Here is a 17,839-nt window from a genome sequence, read left to right on the forward strand (position 1 = left end):
CCTGGGAAGCAGCTATGAGGAACACAAAAACCAACAAAAAATAACAAAGATATTAAGAGAAACCTTTAGGATGGAACTCTCCCAACTTCATTCCTCTAGTGCACAGTCATCTGACTACATGGTTTGTTTTCATGCTGCCATTTCTCTTCATGAGTACAGCCTATTAGAAAATGGCACAGTTCTTAAATATTTTTCTGCCTCTACTTCATTTGTTTGTTTCTTCTTCCAAGCACCTGATTTACTGTTTCCTCATAAAAAGGGTAAAGCTGTTAGCGAAAGTGAGAAAAAAGTTGTTGCCCATCTTCTCTCCCGAACACCGACTTCTCCATTTCTCCTTCTACTAGGTATTTTACTCGTGTGCTACGCAATGGGGAGGCACTGTAAAGGCAGCTTGACGGATTCAAAAATAAAAAAATCAAAAGTCTTTTTTTCTTTATCCCCCCGCCCCCAGCCCACCCCGAAAAAAATGGATGGATGAAACAGTACGTCCATAGGAATATTCCAGTCTCCTCTGTTAGGAGATAATAGCAGGGGACCATCTAACCACAGTCAGATTGTCAGCACTGACTGACCGTTTCTTTGCGGCTTTCCTGAAGTCCTTGTATTTATCTTCACACAAGCGGGAAATGGCCTGTAAGACAAAAGAATGAAAAAACCTCAATTGCCTTGACCACAGCTATCCAGGTAAAATAAAACTAAAGACAGATTTCTACATATAGGTAGAATTACAAAAAGTCACTTTGTTAAGCAAAACACGTGACGAGCTTCTCCCCAAATCCTCATTCTCATTTCATTAATCTTAAAAGAAAGAAAGACACTGACATTGCATTGCCCGCCCCAGCTGCTTCTGAAGCACTTGGCATATTCCAAGCCTTTTCTTTACAGGTTAACCATCACAAATCTCATCGAGGTAGCTGACAATGCCTACCCACTGCTATATGGTAACTCATATATAGCACTTCATGGGTGAAAAATTGTGGAAAACTTAAAACAATTATAGAAATTGTAAGTATATTTGGAGAATTTATGAAGCGGATGGCTTTTAATTTTTTTATTTCCTAAAAAGTCTTGTAGCAATTATGTTTTTCTCTACTGATAAATGATCTGGCAGCATACTCGCCCTGCTTTGCTTATAGAGCTGATGTTTACTTGCCTTTCAGAAGGAGATGGTGATTTCTATGTGATCAGGCTATCTGATATGGTGCCAGTGGGAAATGTAACTCATATTCAGAATAATTTAATTTGCATTAAAAATACATAGAAATGTTAAAAACCTTTTAAAGAGAGAGACAAACATTATTCAAATGTTGACTCCTATTATGCTACACTGGAGTTAACGATTTATGTTTCTTCTACCATTTTTAGCCAAGTTTAAAACAAATATTTATTATGGACAGACCTCATATGCACAAATATACTGTGCCCTAAAATAGCATGTCTGTTAAGAGTTCATATGGTTGGGACAGGCTACGGTTGGCATCAGTAGGGATGTTAACTCTGGCAATCAAACATGCAGAACTGCAGAGAAAGGTCACTGCAAGGAGTACTCAAGGTCAAATTAAAAAATCACATGAACTAAACCAGTATTCTTATTTACTCAGGAATGTTTTTAAGTGGTGTCTTAAGATAAGACATTTAATAAAAAGTACTGTACAAACAAAACCAGTATAAGTGTTTGACTATAAAACAAGGCAATACAAATAAACAGCCTGACTGATCATCATTTTCTTTCTTGATCTTTACTTCTATAGCACAGCAAGTTGTAGCAGTGAAGAGTCCTTTAATTTTAATAGTCCTGCAAAGACCAGAGGCAGGTATGACAGAAGCACACAACTCTGAGAGCAAGTTCTAACACTTTGGTCAAGCCAGCCACAAAACATGGTTAAATTAAAAAAAACAAACCAAAATCAACACAAAACCTATCACCCACCACCAAGAAACCAGTTGCTACTTTTTAGTTGGAAACTGAATTTCCTTTTGTTAAGACCATTCGTGAACACAGTTTTCTTTCTTGGTGCACGTGAAGAGAACAACAGAATAAAATAACACAAATACTCCCATTGCTTTGTAGACCATAACTTAACTCACTCAGAACTGCTTAATAACATTTTATTTAATTTAACCAGGAACTCAATGGATTAAGAAAGTTTATGCAATTTAATCAGATTTAAAATCCCATAGATGAAAAGCATTTAATCATGAAATACTGTGCCAAGGCATGGCTTGGCAAATAGGTGTACTGAGGTGGAGCTCAGCTTCTTTCAGCTGCCAAATCAGGCTATTACCTTAGGCATCAAACAGCCAGACAAGGTAATCACTTCAAAATTTTCTGTTGCACACAAAAATTTCTGTTCTGGAACTTGGTCAGACAAAATGAAATTTTGCTTGGAAGCGGCACTTAATATTTGGCATCTCTAGTCTCTGGTGATTAATCATATGGATAAGAAACACGTTGACTGCCGTTTAAAGTAATCCTGTATCTAAAGATGCCTCTTCATTTGCAAGTAATTCACAAAATTGACATTTGGAGCCTATTTGGCAAGTTAGTTAGTTAACTTTAGTATAACATATGGGGAAACAAGGCAAAAGCATAAAGTTGTAAATATTTATTATTGTCCTTCAGTTAAAATAAATCCAAATAGCTTATAAACACTTGTCATCTGATATTTCTGTTGCTTTTATTGCTAGAAAAAGAAACTGATTTTTGACAGTTGCAAGGGACCATTTCTCGTATGAAATCAAAACTTTCTTAAAACCAGCAACACTATTCAATCATGTGAAATTTTGTTGAACTTGATTGTAATATCTGTAATCAGCTAGAAAAACGCATACATACATATTCTTCTATTATATATACGCATACAGAACTAGAAGACAGTTTCTCTGCTGAGTTATATGGTTCTAGATGAGACTTTGTCACTGGTGAAGGGGGCGGGTAGGGAGAAAGGAGCGGGCAGAAAGGCAGAAGTAGTAGTAGTATAAATTTTGGCTGCATGCACATGTTTGTGCAAGGCAGGAAAGCAGCAGGGCTGGCTATGGCTTCACTGCTGGGAGTGCACAACGGCACACAACCGTGAGTGCTGCAACACCCCCTAAAAAATGGACAAACCAGAGAGAACTTAGGAGGGACAGACAGCACTAAGTCTGGAAGGGTTATATATAAGGAAAATGTTTAAAAAAAAAAAAAAAAAAAAGATCACTAGAGCAACTAGAAGTTGTGATGATGGGGGTTCTCCTTAATTGATGAAGAAGGAAAAGAAGAGCAATTGGGTTACTCCTGACAAAAGACCAGGGGAGTTTTGCTCTCCCTTCACTTCTTGGCTAAGAGGGTTCTGAACATACAAAACACGCAGGATTGCAATCAAGCACTCTGACAGTGGGAAGCTGGAGGGATATAAAGACACTTCTCTACTTGTAACTTACATATTTTTCTCCTCTTTCTTGTCTGTTTGATCTACAGGACTGTACCTCTTTAGGGTCAAGAAAACACTGCACATAGTTCAAACCCTTTGAACTATGTGCTCAAGTACTATCCTAACAATAAAAAGTTCAGACAACATATAGTCAGTAAAACTGGGAGTGCACTAACAAATGATCTTACAAAATCTAGCCTTGAAACAAGCACAGTGCTAAGATCACAAGCAGAAACAGGGTAGGCACCTTTTATGGACTTACCCCAAAGAACAGACTCTGACTCATATTTAGCTCAGTACACAGGAGAATAACCAGGTGCAAGAGTAGGAAATTACAAAATAGTGGATTAAGGCTGGATATCCAACAACCTTCTTGGCAGAAAAATCTCCCATATTAGAAAATAGTTCTCAGGAGAAGCAAAGGAAGCCTTGACATTTGACATAATTAAAGGAAGGAGAAAACACACTACAACATATGCTGGTTGGAACAAACAGCATTGGCAGGTGGACAGACTGGATGATCTAATGAAAGGTTATTTGCTATTTTTAATTTGCATGATTCCATACAATGGGGAAAAAAAGAAAGGGTCATGAAAATGATTTCTGGCTACTAGGTGGACTGGCATAACAAATTCAGGACACTTTTAGGCCACAGGCTGATGAAAAGTGAGAAAAAATTACTTTCATTTAGTCATTTAATAGACATAGCTGCTTCTTAAGTGTTAATTGTGGGAACTTTAACTTAGGCAAAACATCCATCTGGAGCAAATGCTCCAGAAAGCGATGTCATTTTTAACAAGTACTATAACCTCTTATAACACCTCTATGCTGACGGATCTTTTCCTTTTGATGAGGAACAGTGTTTACTAGCCTTGTCCTTGGTCGTCTTGGGGTTTTTTCTTCATCACAGGTATGTCAACCTCACGGTATTTGCAGAAATAGCAATGCAGATTCTGCCATGCCAGATCTAATACTCCTGCTTTAGATAAATAAAATAGCTTGAAAACGCAAAAATAGCACAAATGTGTTATAATATAACCATTTCTCTATGCAAGACCTTTCGTGATCTCAAATGTCAGTAAATAAGTTGTTTTAAATCTTAGGACTGAGCAAGGTCCTTTCAGTTTACCAGACAAGGCAAAATCCTTCCACTGCATACGTACATTCACTATGAGTCTGTTGTCTTTCATCACGGACTGCAGCTTTTCTCTCAGTATCAAAAATATCACTGCCTATGTGGTACTACATCTCCTCCACTTGACAATCCAGGCAACTGTTTTAAAAACAGAAACTCTGGGCTGAACAGCATGTGAGAGACCTAGAAAAGTGCTGCAAATGCATTTTGAAAACTCTTGGTAAGCTAAATGCTTAACTGTGCTTAAGGAACTAGGCAGTTCCCATCACATTCCCCTCCTTCTGGCCACAGAACAGGGGCAAGGAGCTGGTAGACCAAGTTGGTTTCACAGCAGAATTTACTAATTTCACATTACTAAATCCTCTTCCCTGAAGACATCCTCTTTGGCTAGCAGGGTTACTTTACAGTCAACTTCTGCTAGCGGCACAAAGCATCCCCAACATGGGAAAATTTTTAACAATATGGATTTATTGAAAAAAAGATTCCGTTATTTCTTTTTAAATATGCCTTCTCTTTAGTTAGTACAGAAGAACCACCATTATTCTCTGGGTATTTGCAGTCATCTCCTATTTTCTTTTCTTCTACAGTTTTAGGAGCTATCGTTGTTACCTTCATTTGTAACCTACCGTTATACATTGTATGGATATAGACTGACAGTGTGGGGAAACACTGTACTAAATTATCTTCAAAAAGTAATTTACTCAATTTTAATATATGTAATGGTACTTATTATCAAGACGCACCATCTAATAACATCGTAAACTACCTCTTCGCATGTAAGATTGTAATCCCAATGAATTTTCATTTTTTTTTAATTATCTTCATTAGAAACAAAATTTGATGCAAATTTACACACTCCATACACAGAATTAAGTTACATTCTTACTGGAGCTATCTGCAAAATTTCAAAAGAATATTTGGAAAGAATGAGAAATACAACTTTAGTGAAATCTGCTTTGATTCTTTCTCCACCACTTTCTGTCCCCATTACAGTCACAAACAAGTCAATTAACCTTCCCACGCACCATTTCCCCCCCCAAAAATGTGTATTGTACTGCCTGCCTGTTTTACAGGAGCACTAGGAGTTTCAGAACGTGCAAAGCTCACTTTAACCCACAGGCAAACAACCTCCAGTGCAAAGCTGTTATATAATTAAAGACGTGTGATGTTAAAAGCAGTTAGCATCTAATGACAAATTTCAAAATTAGTAACAAAATGCGTACACACTCATGCAATAATGCTCTTATGTGAAAAACTTCATACCAGAAAGCTCAGGAAAAATAGATTCCAGTCTTGCAAAGTGCCCACAATTGGCTGATGATTTTAAATTCCCCCTGTGTCTGTGGGAATTCATAGTGCCCTGAATTTCACAGGTCCAGAGCATCCGACATAGTTTTCTGCACACAGTATATTCAGGTCTCATAAGGATTCATGATTTATTCACTAAAGACTTGTGCTCATTTCTGTTTTCCCATTACCGAGAAAAACACCACGGGAGAGAACAGACTTGGATACACGTGAAGTGGGAGCAGTAGCAGATAACAAGCACATGGAGTATTTGTTTTCAGCAATACTTGTTAATATTCTGTCCTTTAAGTTGGATAATCAGCTTTAAGAAACCAAATGAACACACAAAACCAGACTGTGAACAGAGTAATTGTAAAACTTGTGGATACTTTCACAAGGCCAATTCAGACAACTGGAACTGAAAAAGAAATGGAAAGCAATACGAGGTATGAAGCAAACTGAGCCAAAAAACTGTCCCCACATCCATGAATACTGAAAGCACAAGCAAAACAGTTATGTAAATCGGGGCACATGATATTCTAATATCTCATGGGAATATCTGGGAAGAGATGGGAAAAGGGAAAAACAATGCAAAAATTCCAAATCCCCCCCATATATTCAACTCTGAGCAATCTATAAAGAAAGTGTCTTACCTCAAGTTTATATGCCCTGTCCCTGCTGAGGGGCTCCAAAGGAAAACTCAGGTTATTTGCTTCTGCCAGGGAACGCAAATCAAAATAATACTTGGCATAAACGCTGGAGGGAACATTAATATTGAACTGCAACAGCTCAAGAAACTGGCGTTCCAGCTCATTCCTGTAGAAAGAAGATAATTGTGAAAACACACTTCAGACTGTGCATTCTGAATGTAATTTACTTTAAATTGCAAATGGTATAAATCAAATTAATTTCTTATTCTTGCCAGATGCAATTACCCGAGCCTAAGGTTTGACCTAGTCTACCAAGTTCTATTGGCATATGTACGCCAATGAGGAATACGAAAGATGCTGCACCTTGCAGCTGCTACTGCGATGCCAATCAAACCCAGATACAAACTTTTGCTAGCAGAAGGGAACCTTTATGAGTTTAGCTAATACAATCTGGGAAAGAAAAGCGAGCAGGAAAAAAATTTTCCTGTCATTTCTGCTGTACCTCCACTAGGTGGATCTGCACACATGGCTATGCAAACACAAAACACAGACATGCCCTAAATTTGTCAGACATCTCTCATAAATGTTGCAAATTACTCTAACACCTAAATTACTGGAGAACTTATTTACTCTCTTCAGCCTTTCATAATCAGTCATTTAAAACTAGACATAGGAAACCTGAATTTTTCAGCATACTATCTTATCTTTCTCTATGAATAGACTGAAGAAATTTTTCCCTAGGACGTGCAATCAAAATTGACAGTGGTGATCATTTGTTTTTCAGTACCTAAGACAAACGTGTTTGTCAAAATACCTGATAAGAACAGAGGTCCTGTTTGAGCTCCCACCCCAGGAGAACTATGATGTAGCAATACATTATTACCTACACCAGTACATGAAAAAGTATGTTAAGAAATAAGTAGATCTTCAAAATTAAGGACTGGAAATTTTCATAAATCGCATGGTAACTAGATATCCTACATAATACTTATGCAGGGACACATGATATATTCAAAACAGTGATTTCAAGATATGAGAAATAAAAAAGAATAAATGGGTGGTAAAAGCTGTACATGTTTGCTGAAGAGTATATGGACTGCACAGCTGTGTTGCCAGCAGGTACTGACTGATATTGCATTTAAGTTACATTTTGACTGCAGTGTAAGTGTGCAAGGAATGTGCAGGCAGTTGGCAATAGAAGAGGAAGGATCTGAGGATGAAAGTACTGGTACAGTAGTTTTTCAACACTGAATGATTTTTTTTCCTCACTCTTTACTCTTACATCACTCTTACATCATTGTCTTTCCTTACCTTCACTTTCTCTCTGCCAAAATCTTATGTTTACATAATGATAAATATTAATTAACTTTAAAAGACTACCTAAAAGCTGGATATGGACTCTTTGGCATGAATTCATACTGTTGAAGACTCTAGCTTTTAAAAATTTAAAATTTAAAAAAATTTAAGACATCTAGCAATAAATATAGGAGATTATCTTCAAATGTCCTTTTATACTGCCAAGATTTTACTTTCTGCAAGCTAAGCCTAAAGGTCTATGTTAACAGATAATATAAAGCCTATTTTAATGGAGAAAGACATTGACTGTACCTCTTTTGAAGAGCATCCCCAAATCTTTAAGAACAATACACAGCCTCAGATTTTTACTATCCCCTAGTTCCCAGATTTGAAGGTTAGATCAGCAGACTAACTATAGCTGAGAAACAACAAAAAAACCCCAGGTATTTTGGATTTGAACTAATGTAATATAACTAACCACTATACCCTTCTTCCCTGAAACATCCACATTAGACTGCTTTAGCATATGCTTTCCTGTCGCCACTCCACAAATTCACACAGAAACTCAAGGTAATGCTACATACATGCAGTTCAGTCCTCCCAAGTCCTCTATTAGCTTTTAGGCACAGTTCAATGTACTGCTGGTGACTTATAAAACTCAGAAAGGTCTGCATGATGTTTTGCAAGATACACTTCTGCTGAATGATTCACCGCAGTTGAAGATTTTGACCTAGAGTTTTTCCTGCCTTATTAATAAACAACAAAAGCCCCTGTCCTGCGTAGAGCTAGACACTTCAAAATCATAATACTGTACTGTCCCAACTACCTGAAAAATAAGAAAGAAAGAAAAAAAAAAATCCACCACACTCGGGATAGGAGGAAAAAAACAATTCGGAAAAACTGGCAGCAGGAATATAAACATCAGGTCAACAAGCACCAAAATCTTTGCTGGAGGACTAACAAGGAGCCCCAAACACAGAGCCCATGAGCCAGATCACCAAGTACCATATAGATAGCACAGACTCCCCAAAGGCTTCTAGTTTTGCAGTTTGTGAGAACCCTAAAATCTTTAAGAAAAGGTTAAGAAGCTAAAAACTTTGATGACAAGGACTCATCAGTTTGGCTTAGGGAATGTGCAGTGCAGAAAGAGGGCCGATGTTAGCACAGGAGCACGGGTCTGCCATGTGAGTAACGGTGCTATATAGCTCAAGTGCAACTTCTAACAGTAGCACCATCATGTGTTTGTCAAAAACAATAACCTCTTTTTTTCTTTCCTTTCACACCATCACAGTATACCTCATCACCTGCCTCCAAAAAAAGCCCTGAGAATCAGCAATTTCAAAACTCGTATTTCTAACCGTTCCTGATTAATACTGTCGCATGGCACAGCCAAACCTGTCAGTCTGCTTCAAGCTGTTCAGCACTCTGCTTCAGCTCATGTCCCAGCTTCAGAAAGGCTTTAAAAGCTCACAGATTTGCCTTGGAGGAGGAGTGAATGGAGGAAGGCTCTTACTGCCACTGAATACCCAAAAGCATGGGAAAAGGATCAAGGGAGAAGTAGCTTAGCAAAATCATTCAGGAAACACTCAAAACAGTCAAGGAAGCATTATCAAATTGTTCTGCATGGAATAATATTGCACGCAGAAATGTGAAGGGCCTGATTTTAGCTTCTTGTCCCCCCTTTTATTTTAGAAATCTCATTCTGCCTGGGTTATGTTGGAAAAGCAGTATCATCAACCATCCTTAAAGTAGCTTACATATTTTAAAACAGATACTGAAATAGCATTATGTGGTATTTCCTACCTCTATTTTGAAATGAGTTTTCCCCAAAACTAATGAAAGTACCTACAGCATACCACAGCAATACAAGCTTTGTGTTTTTCACTTTGACTCAGGGAAAAAAAACCCACCTTATTACAAATTGCTTGTTAATACAAGATTTAGAGATAACTTTTCTAATATTTGAGCAATGATAGCTACTCACAATTTGTAAGTCTTATCTAGCAGTGTATGAGCATGCTTAATTTAAAGCAATCAGCTGACTCCTAACATTGAACCTTTCCCTTACAGATCATTTTTAGACCAGCTATAAATCTGACAAACAGCAAACTACTAGGAAACTAAATTAGGGCTGCTTTAGCAAAAACGCTTGGCCTTTCACTGCTTTGAGAATGCAAACTGTGATCCAAAAAACATTCTGCTTGTATAAACATTTCTCCTCACCTCCCTCCCTCTTCCCAGAGTGGTTATCCACAAGCTCTCTTCAGTGGCTGCAATCCTGACTTAAGTGAGTTAAAGCAGAGGCAAGTCTATATACTTCTTATTACAGATACTTAGCTCTGCTTAGAAGAGCTTGAAACACACACATACCGTACCAAAACATCTTTTTAATAATTTTATTGTTACTAGTTCTTATAAAAAAAGGGTGCACCAGTAGACTGAAAATGTCACCCTCCGAATGCACGAGCCGCAGTGGCCTGCCAAGGCACCCGGCCGCCCCGGCACCATCCCAGCGCCAATTCCAACCGCAGCCCTTCCAGTACCGCTCAGGCAAGGGCACCTTGGAAGTGTGCGTGGTACGTGACTCAGCCCTGAACATACAGATGACACAAACCCCAGGCACTTCAGCCAATATATGCAATACCTGCCAACCAACCAGACAAAAAAAAGCACTGGACTATTTAGTGAAATGAGCATTCATTTTAGTATTTGTAAACACTAAGATCTTAATTGTGTTTATTCTTATCACAGTTCTTTTTATTCCCGTTGGAATATACTCTTAATATGACTCGGGAGTATCCAGCCAGATATCACAACTATGCTGTTACAATATGCACTTCTTAAGAATGCCATCAGATAAAAAGATGGAAAAATGGAAATTTCTCTTTGCAAGTTAAAATACTAGATTTTTAACATGTTGGAAACTAACTCAGCAGGATACGGGGGGGGGGGGGAAACCCAAACCACAAAAGCACTAATTTTGAATAATGGCAATAAATAAGTGGGTGATCATCTAAGGGTCATTAGGATCACAACGTTTTTTTTTTTTCTTGCCTTACATGTTGGTCTACTGTCTGTATGGAGAACTAGCACGACAGTAAATGTTGCTGAAGTGAAGACATGCAGGCTCATTGGATGTGGGTTTTTTTGTCAAGCCATACATTCAAATATTCTGCAGGTCTTGTTTCATCACTGTGCATGAACATCCAGTGGTAAAGTAGACTTCAACCAGAAAACAAAAATAATTCATGTCTTCTATGTGAGCAACTGTCAAGTAGACCTCATGCCATCTATCAGCATCTACCATGTTTAGATACAATGCAGGTATACAAACTTTATATAATTTATGAGAGAACTTCCTGCTCCCCTTATACACACAGATCTTGGCACTCATTGAGAAAGATAAACATACTGCACTCACATGTCTTCGACCGTGATCTCTTTCAGGATCTGGCAGTAATCCACGTTCCACACTGCCTGGTCGTCCCAAACTTTGGATGCCAGTAGAATTGCACCCAGTACAATTCGCTTCCAGTTTGCTGGACAAATATCTATCTCTGCATAAGTTAAAAGTCTTTCAAGATATACCTATGGAAACACATTAAAATCAAGATTTAATCTGTTTTGCTATTAAGTAGAAATGAAAACTATTCTTATAAACCCATTCCAGCAATTTTAAAACAGCAGTCTGCTCTCAAGAAGATTCTTTTATAAAAGCTGCAGGTTTAAATACATACATTTATGCCAAGCTAAAGACTGAATGTGATAAATTCATATTTTAGTTGGCCTTTGCCTTATGATCATATTACCAGAAACAAAACTTAGTTTTCCCACCTGTAACTGTTGGTAATATAGTCACATGTTGGAATGAATTCAAATGATAGCTTAAATAAATTATTAAAATAATAATGTAAATAAATAAAATGCTAATTATTAATGACGAACGCAAGGGTATGCTACCTCTAATAGCTACTAGCTATCATACAAACAGCTATAGTTGTAATTTACTGGCAATCAGTTATCAGATACGGCATCATGTCATGCCGGGCCCCTCTGGTGAGCCTGTGTGAAGAGGTTCTATAGACACCTACATGATGGATGGAGGAACAGTTACCACAGAAACAGCAAACTGAACAGAGAGGGAAAGTATGTGCTAAGAAGGTAATTCCTAACTATTTCCTCTGGACCGATAAGCTCTGCAGATGAATAACAGCAATCCTGTTGGACCTACAAGAACTGACAAGCTCAGGACACCAGAGTCTGGCCCAGTCTGCCCAAGGCCACCAACACAGGACAGCATCAACCAGAGCTCATATAACCCAGACCTCATCCAGGAGGGTGGTAGGTACTATTTACAAAGACTACAGGGCTATATACGCACATCCGATGAAACAAGGGACCCTGGAGGGCCTTTCTGAACACCTACCAAAGAGCTGCTGGGGGTGAGGGGTGCAGTATGACCCTCTGTTTCCAAAGACAGAGCTAGGTTGCCCCCCCGCTGCTGATGCTCCAGCCAGGGAGCTATGGGTGAATACGCGAGGGATCCACGGCAGTAAGTCAGTCAACATGCTGTGTGAATGGTTGCCTGCTATCGGTAACAGCAGTTCAATTACATCAATAATAAAACATTGATGAACAAAATAGGTTCTAAGAAATACTGGTTGCGGGTGATGTGTGTGACCTCCTACTCTATCCCCTGTTAGGGGCAGAGAAATTACAACAATTATGAAAATTGACATGTCAGGTGAGCAAAACTGAATACTTCTGCAATCCACAACATTTAAACACCTTATATACTAGCTGAGAAGACACATAATAAATCTCCTGCAGTTTGACTAAGTAAATGTTTATTAGCACCTAATCAAATAATACCCAAAGAACAGCCAATATATCCAAAATTCAATGTAGGATACATGCCGGTAAGGATTTGAGGGGAAGGGGAAAGGGGGGATGTAAGGGGAAAACTTTAAAACCCTGAACAGCTCACTTGTGATTTTCTATAAGGATGCACACTCATACAAGCACACAGAGGACCTTCAGTGATTTGTGCTTCTGGAAAGGTCTAGCATTAGTAGAAAATATTACATATTTAAAAAGTAAGAATTCATATATTTTGAAGCTCATGTATTTTTATGAGTCACCAATAACATCAAGACCGATCACATCCTTTATATAGTTTTGTTCATGAATTTTCACAATTATGATATGTACGAGTAATTAGAGCTTGGCAACAAGATCATCAAAACCAGTAGACAGCTGTTGTAGAATTTAAAGTTTTACAGAAAAAGAATATATTTTATAAAAAAGAAGTTAAATCTGAATACATGTACACAGATATTCAGCCCACAAAATGAACTGTCTCACACACTCTGCAGTGTAAGCAGCACACTGAGCAAGAAAATAATGGGAAGAAATACAAACCACACAGTATCAGACAACTTTTGTTCAAAGTGGCCACCACAAAGTACAAGTTCTTTGCTTCCTACTACTACTGAAGGAAAATAAAACTCGAGTTACAGTGTCTGTAATGCTCACTAATACAGTCATATTACAATGAATTCATGTGTAAAAAGTATAAAATTTTCTCTCCTCAACAGACCACCTCTCCCAAGCAACAGATTTGTCAGTCAGCTGTGAGGTTGTTTCAAACAGGTTTCACTGCACTCTTCTGGCAATGATTTAAGGAAAATCAGATGCAGTCATTTATTAAGTTAGTAAATTCTGCTCTGATTCAAACCAACATTTTTTACTGCCTTCACTACCATCAAGGAAGTGAACTTGTTCTGCAGTTTCGTTTCTTGCCCGTGGAGCGACTTGCTGTGCATAAAGGAGCAGAACTTGAAACTGGAGGTGCTTCAACATGACAACACAGGCACATTTACTAAACCCAACAACTAGTCCTGATATGCTACTCTATAAAAATACATGTTTGCATTTACTGAAGAATAACCTACTCTTTGTACCTTGTAATAGATCTTATAATACATTGTGATAAAAAAGCAATTACGTGGTTATTTAGGTTGCTAGTACTCTTACAAGAGTTTACATTGACTGACAGAATCTAGCAGGAGATTTTATGAGATACTCTGACGAAAGTACAATATAAATGCTAAATATTATACCTACCTAAAAGGCTGCATATTTTATAAGAACAGAACACTGCTCGGGATTCTGAAGGGCCAGCATTTTGTTTTAAATTTTAAATACCTAAAGATATTCTTCTACAGATGCTGAAGGAAATTTACTTCTGCTCTAACAGAAGAAATAAATGCCTACTAAGAAAAATGAAAACATTCCTTTAAGATATATATTTTTTAAAATAATGTTGAAGTTTTTTAATTTAAACCATTTTTTTCAGAGGGATTATGACTGATTTATAGATAATTACTAAAACCCACAAAAGATTTAGAAAATATTTATCTCAAGTTTGGGGGATATCTGTACCTTCAAATAAATACTGGACTAACTTTAAACAACAACTAACTAACTAATGGAGGGTACATACAAAATGGTAGATGCACAGAAATCTTATTTGGAAAAGCATCATCTCATTGATACTACCAATGTCAAAATAGTTTCAATGAATTTTTGAAATTACAGAATACTCAAAAAGTCTGAATAGTTACAGTATGTTGGCTATTACAGACTGGTCAAATAAAAAAAAATTCTCAGAAGACGACCTTTGGCCTTCTCACTCCCCAAACGCTTCTCTATTTTTCCCGTGTTAATAAGGAATTAACGTTAATCTTGTTTTAGACAGTTTGTTGAACTCAAGCTACGTCATTAGGCACAAAAAGACAAGCATAATAAAACATTCAAAAATCTCTGTAAAAGCAAAGTTATGCTCAGCTACAAAGTCAGAACATTTACAGCGTAAGACCTCACAGATAAAACTGTTGATTGTTCAGCTTTTTTTCTTAAAAAATAAGAAACAGATAGGTAGCATGATATCATAAAACTAAAGCTCATTTTTTTAAGAGGCCAGATGCCAGGCTCCTGAATACACCATTTCTTCTTTAGCCATGATTTGCCTCTGCCTGCCATCCTAATGCTGAAGAAAACCATATTATCTTATAGCACTGTAAAACAAAGTATCACTAACTGTTAAAAAAATTTTTTTTCTTCATAAGGAAAGCAAAATGCTATTTAAGCACGAAATTACAAATTCAAAATTATGTGTCAAGCCCATTATTAAAAACAGAGTTTTGACTTTTTAGTTACAGCATCACTCTGAAAAGATTTTGATGTATAAATTTTGGTATTGAGAGACCACAGAAACACAAAGCTCGGTAAAAAGGTGGCACATGGATCTCATGAGAGTCTGCACTACCTGATGGTTCTGTTTAAAAGGCTGCCTTTTGCCTTCCAGGCAGCCTGTGTAAACAAACCCCTTACACACTATATTACACAAACTTGTTCAATTTAGGAAGCAAAACTGCTGCTTGAATTATGAACAAACAGCATTCCCTAGAATTGTCCCTGGGAAGCAGAAGACTTCTTTAAAGCAATACACCATGCTAGTGCAGGGAGCTTCATAAGCAGAAAGGATATGGAAGCCATAATATCATGCCACTCTTAAATTAGGAAATGAACTTCATTTGCTTCCCATCAGTGCTGAATTTGACCCTTTACTGTTAATGCAAATCTCTTGAAATTTCAACTTCCCATACGCACTTTTATATTTTGAATGAATACTTCACATCTACAGATACACAAAGCATACAAAAATCAGAAAATAATATCCTTTCTTATGTGCAGCTCTAGCTTAGAAACAGAGAGAAAAAAGGAAGAAAAAAAAAAAAAAAAAGATGACCAAGTAAGGATTTTGTTATGGGCTCAAATTCAAAGGCATTCAGAGAAAAAAAAGTAAACTGATAAGAACAGATACGAATGATATTGCAAGGAAAGACATAAAGGAGAATAATTCCTAACAGATGAACTTAAGTCTTGAACAGATGAACTTACACCTAAATAAAAAGGGAGCATAAACTTGCTACTACCTTCCCACCAGCACATATTTGAGAAATCAGCTTTAAAAGTTAAATAGGAGCTTGATAAGACACTATTCTTATACCACCTCCATTACCATATTTGAGCATCTTCCAATAGCATATTGAGGGATATGAATAATTGCTCTTGAGTCCTTGGTGACAACTTGGGCTTCACTCCAGACATAGTTTGCTGGAGTGAGGCTCTGTATCATCTTCCAATAAAACTGAAGATGATAAATACCTCACCAGGAGAAAGGCGCTTAGGGTGGCTTCTGGCTCCTTTCTTGAAAATGCCCAGAAAAGAGCAACTTGTTTTGTTCACTTGCTGTGGCCTCCCTGACTCAGTCTTGGGTTTTAAGTGTATGTGTTCAAGTAAGAAAAGACAGAAAATGAACAAGACTTCTTGCAGCAAACATCTGTAAAAGTTTATCAAGGTCTTCAGCTAACTTGGGAATTCACTGTAATCTAGGACTTGTCTCCCAAAGATACACCTATGCTGTCACATTAGTGTAGTTCTTCAACTTTCAATCAAGCTCACTCAATTACACCTACAGTCTTTGTTCTAGCTCTCTCTAGCTCTAGTTTGGAGAGAACCAGGTGACTCTGCAGGTAATGAAATTTAGGCAGAGAAAAGGCTGGTACACACCGGAGCTCTCGCCCTACTGATGTAGAGCGTTCTCATAACAGCCGTATACACACAGCCAAGTGAGCTCTGTCTCCTACACAAACATGAGAAAGTTCATTATTCTTGACAAATGGAGCTCTCAACCACTGTTTTCATCTCAGAGCATTTCAATACACTAGGCCCAGACCATAGTAACAGCCTAAGCACCAAGATTTTGACTTTGATGGGACATTAGAACAAAAAGGAGAGGTAGGGTCTGCCATGCACTCAGCAGCCTATGCTGCTTAAGGGGGATGCTTCTGGCTGCTGCAAAGATGTGCTGAATCAGTACAGACTTCTGGAGAAGGGCCAGGCGGCTCTCAGCCCATTTGAAGAGGAAGGCTGGTGGATGGTTAGTCACTGCGCTACTCATCCCAAACAAACTCGTGGCTGGTGGGAGAACACCACCTGCTTTTGCTGGCAAAAGCGAGCGAGTCTTCCCACGTGCAGGCAAGGCATGCTCCACCTCATTTAAAAAAAAAAAAAAGAAATTAAATCACTGAAAACATTGACCCTGTAATGGTAAATGTGATATATGGAAATGCCATTTGTATACAATTATACATTGAATAGTGTCTTAAACACCGGGGTCATTTTCTTAAATATGGGGTTTGTACCTAACAGACTTGAGATTCTGTGTGTATTACACAGTTCAGTATATTTATGTGTTGTAATGCATTTCACTGGCTTAATTTTCAAAAGCAAAACTTTCTACATTTTCTTTAGGACAGGCTGCTGTAAAGTCATATAATAAAGCTGAATTTTAAAAGCTCACTGTGGAAAAGAATATTGTAACTCGCATCTCAGAATGCTAGAAGAAATTTACTTATACGTCAAGAGACCAAAAAATGCAGAAGAAACAATGTGAGAAACACTGTTGGTTGGGGGTTTTTTTTTGGTTTGGTTTTTTTTTTTTTTTTAAACAGAAGTCTGAAAACCTCATCTCCTATGGATTATTTCAGCAGGTGTTCCTTTATAGATCCAGAACTAATAAAAGATAAAATGAGCTTTTATATCTAGAAGACATAAGTTAAAATAAATGCCATGATTTGCCTCCACTCGCTTTTAATAGCTGGATCCATGCTTACGCATGGAACTAAAGCTTAAAACAAACTGAAGCTGTTATACCAATGTTACTTTTTATCTATTTAACTCATCCTTTGCAGTGCCTCTTCTGAAAGTAAGCTTTTGTGGCAAAACTTCTGAGTGCTTCTCCACTAAATATTTGAAAGTGGAATTCCAAAAAGACAACAGATTTATTCTGCCTTAATTCAACACCTAGTTCTCCTCAAACACTTTAATAGCTTCCAAGAGCCATCTTCATCACACCTATCATTACCCACTCGGTTCTATGAATGCATGTTTATAGATTTTTACAGAATGGTAACAAGACTATTTAAATA

The 17,839-nt window shown here is 37.6% G+C and overlaps 1 protein-coding gene across 4 annotated transcripts in view; it reads right to left on the bottom strand.

Annotated features, from left to right (window-relative positions):
* Positions 1-514: 514 nt before the first annotated feature.
* CCNY (cyclin Y) overlaps positions 515-17,839 on the bottom strand; it is a 126,884-nt gene continuing 109,559 nt past the window's right edge. For all 4 annotated transcript variants that reach the window (XM_075705488.1, XM_075705484.1, XM_075705487.1 and 1 more), the window contains 3 exons: positions 11,203-11,369; positions 6,489-6,651; positions 515-631 (listed from right to left, as the gene is read on the bottom strand). In XM_075705488.1, the coding sequence (XP_075561603.1) occupies positions 515-631; positions 6,489-6,651; positions 11,203-11,369 (447 nt within the window). The remainder of the gene's footprint in view (positions 632-6,488; positions 6,652-11,202; positions 11,370-17,839) is intronic.

The sequence above is a fragment of the Pelecanus crispus genome, chromosome 2 (assembly GCF_030463565.1).
Source record: "Pelecanus crispus isolate bPelCri1 chromosome 2, bPelCri1.pri, whole genome shotgun sequence".
NCBI lineage: Eukaryota > Metazoa > Chordata > Aves > Pelecaniformes > Pelecanidae > Pelecanus > Pelecanus crispus.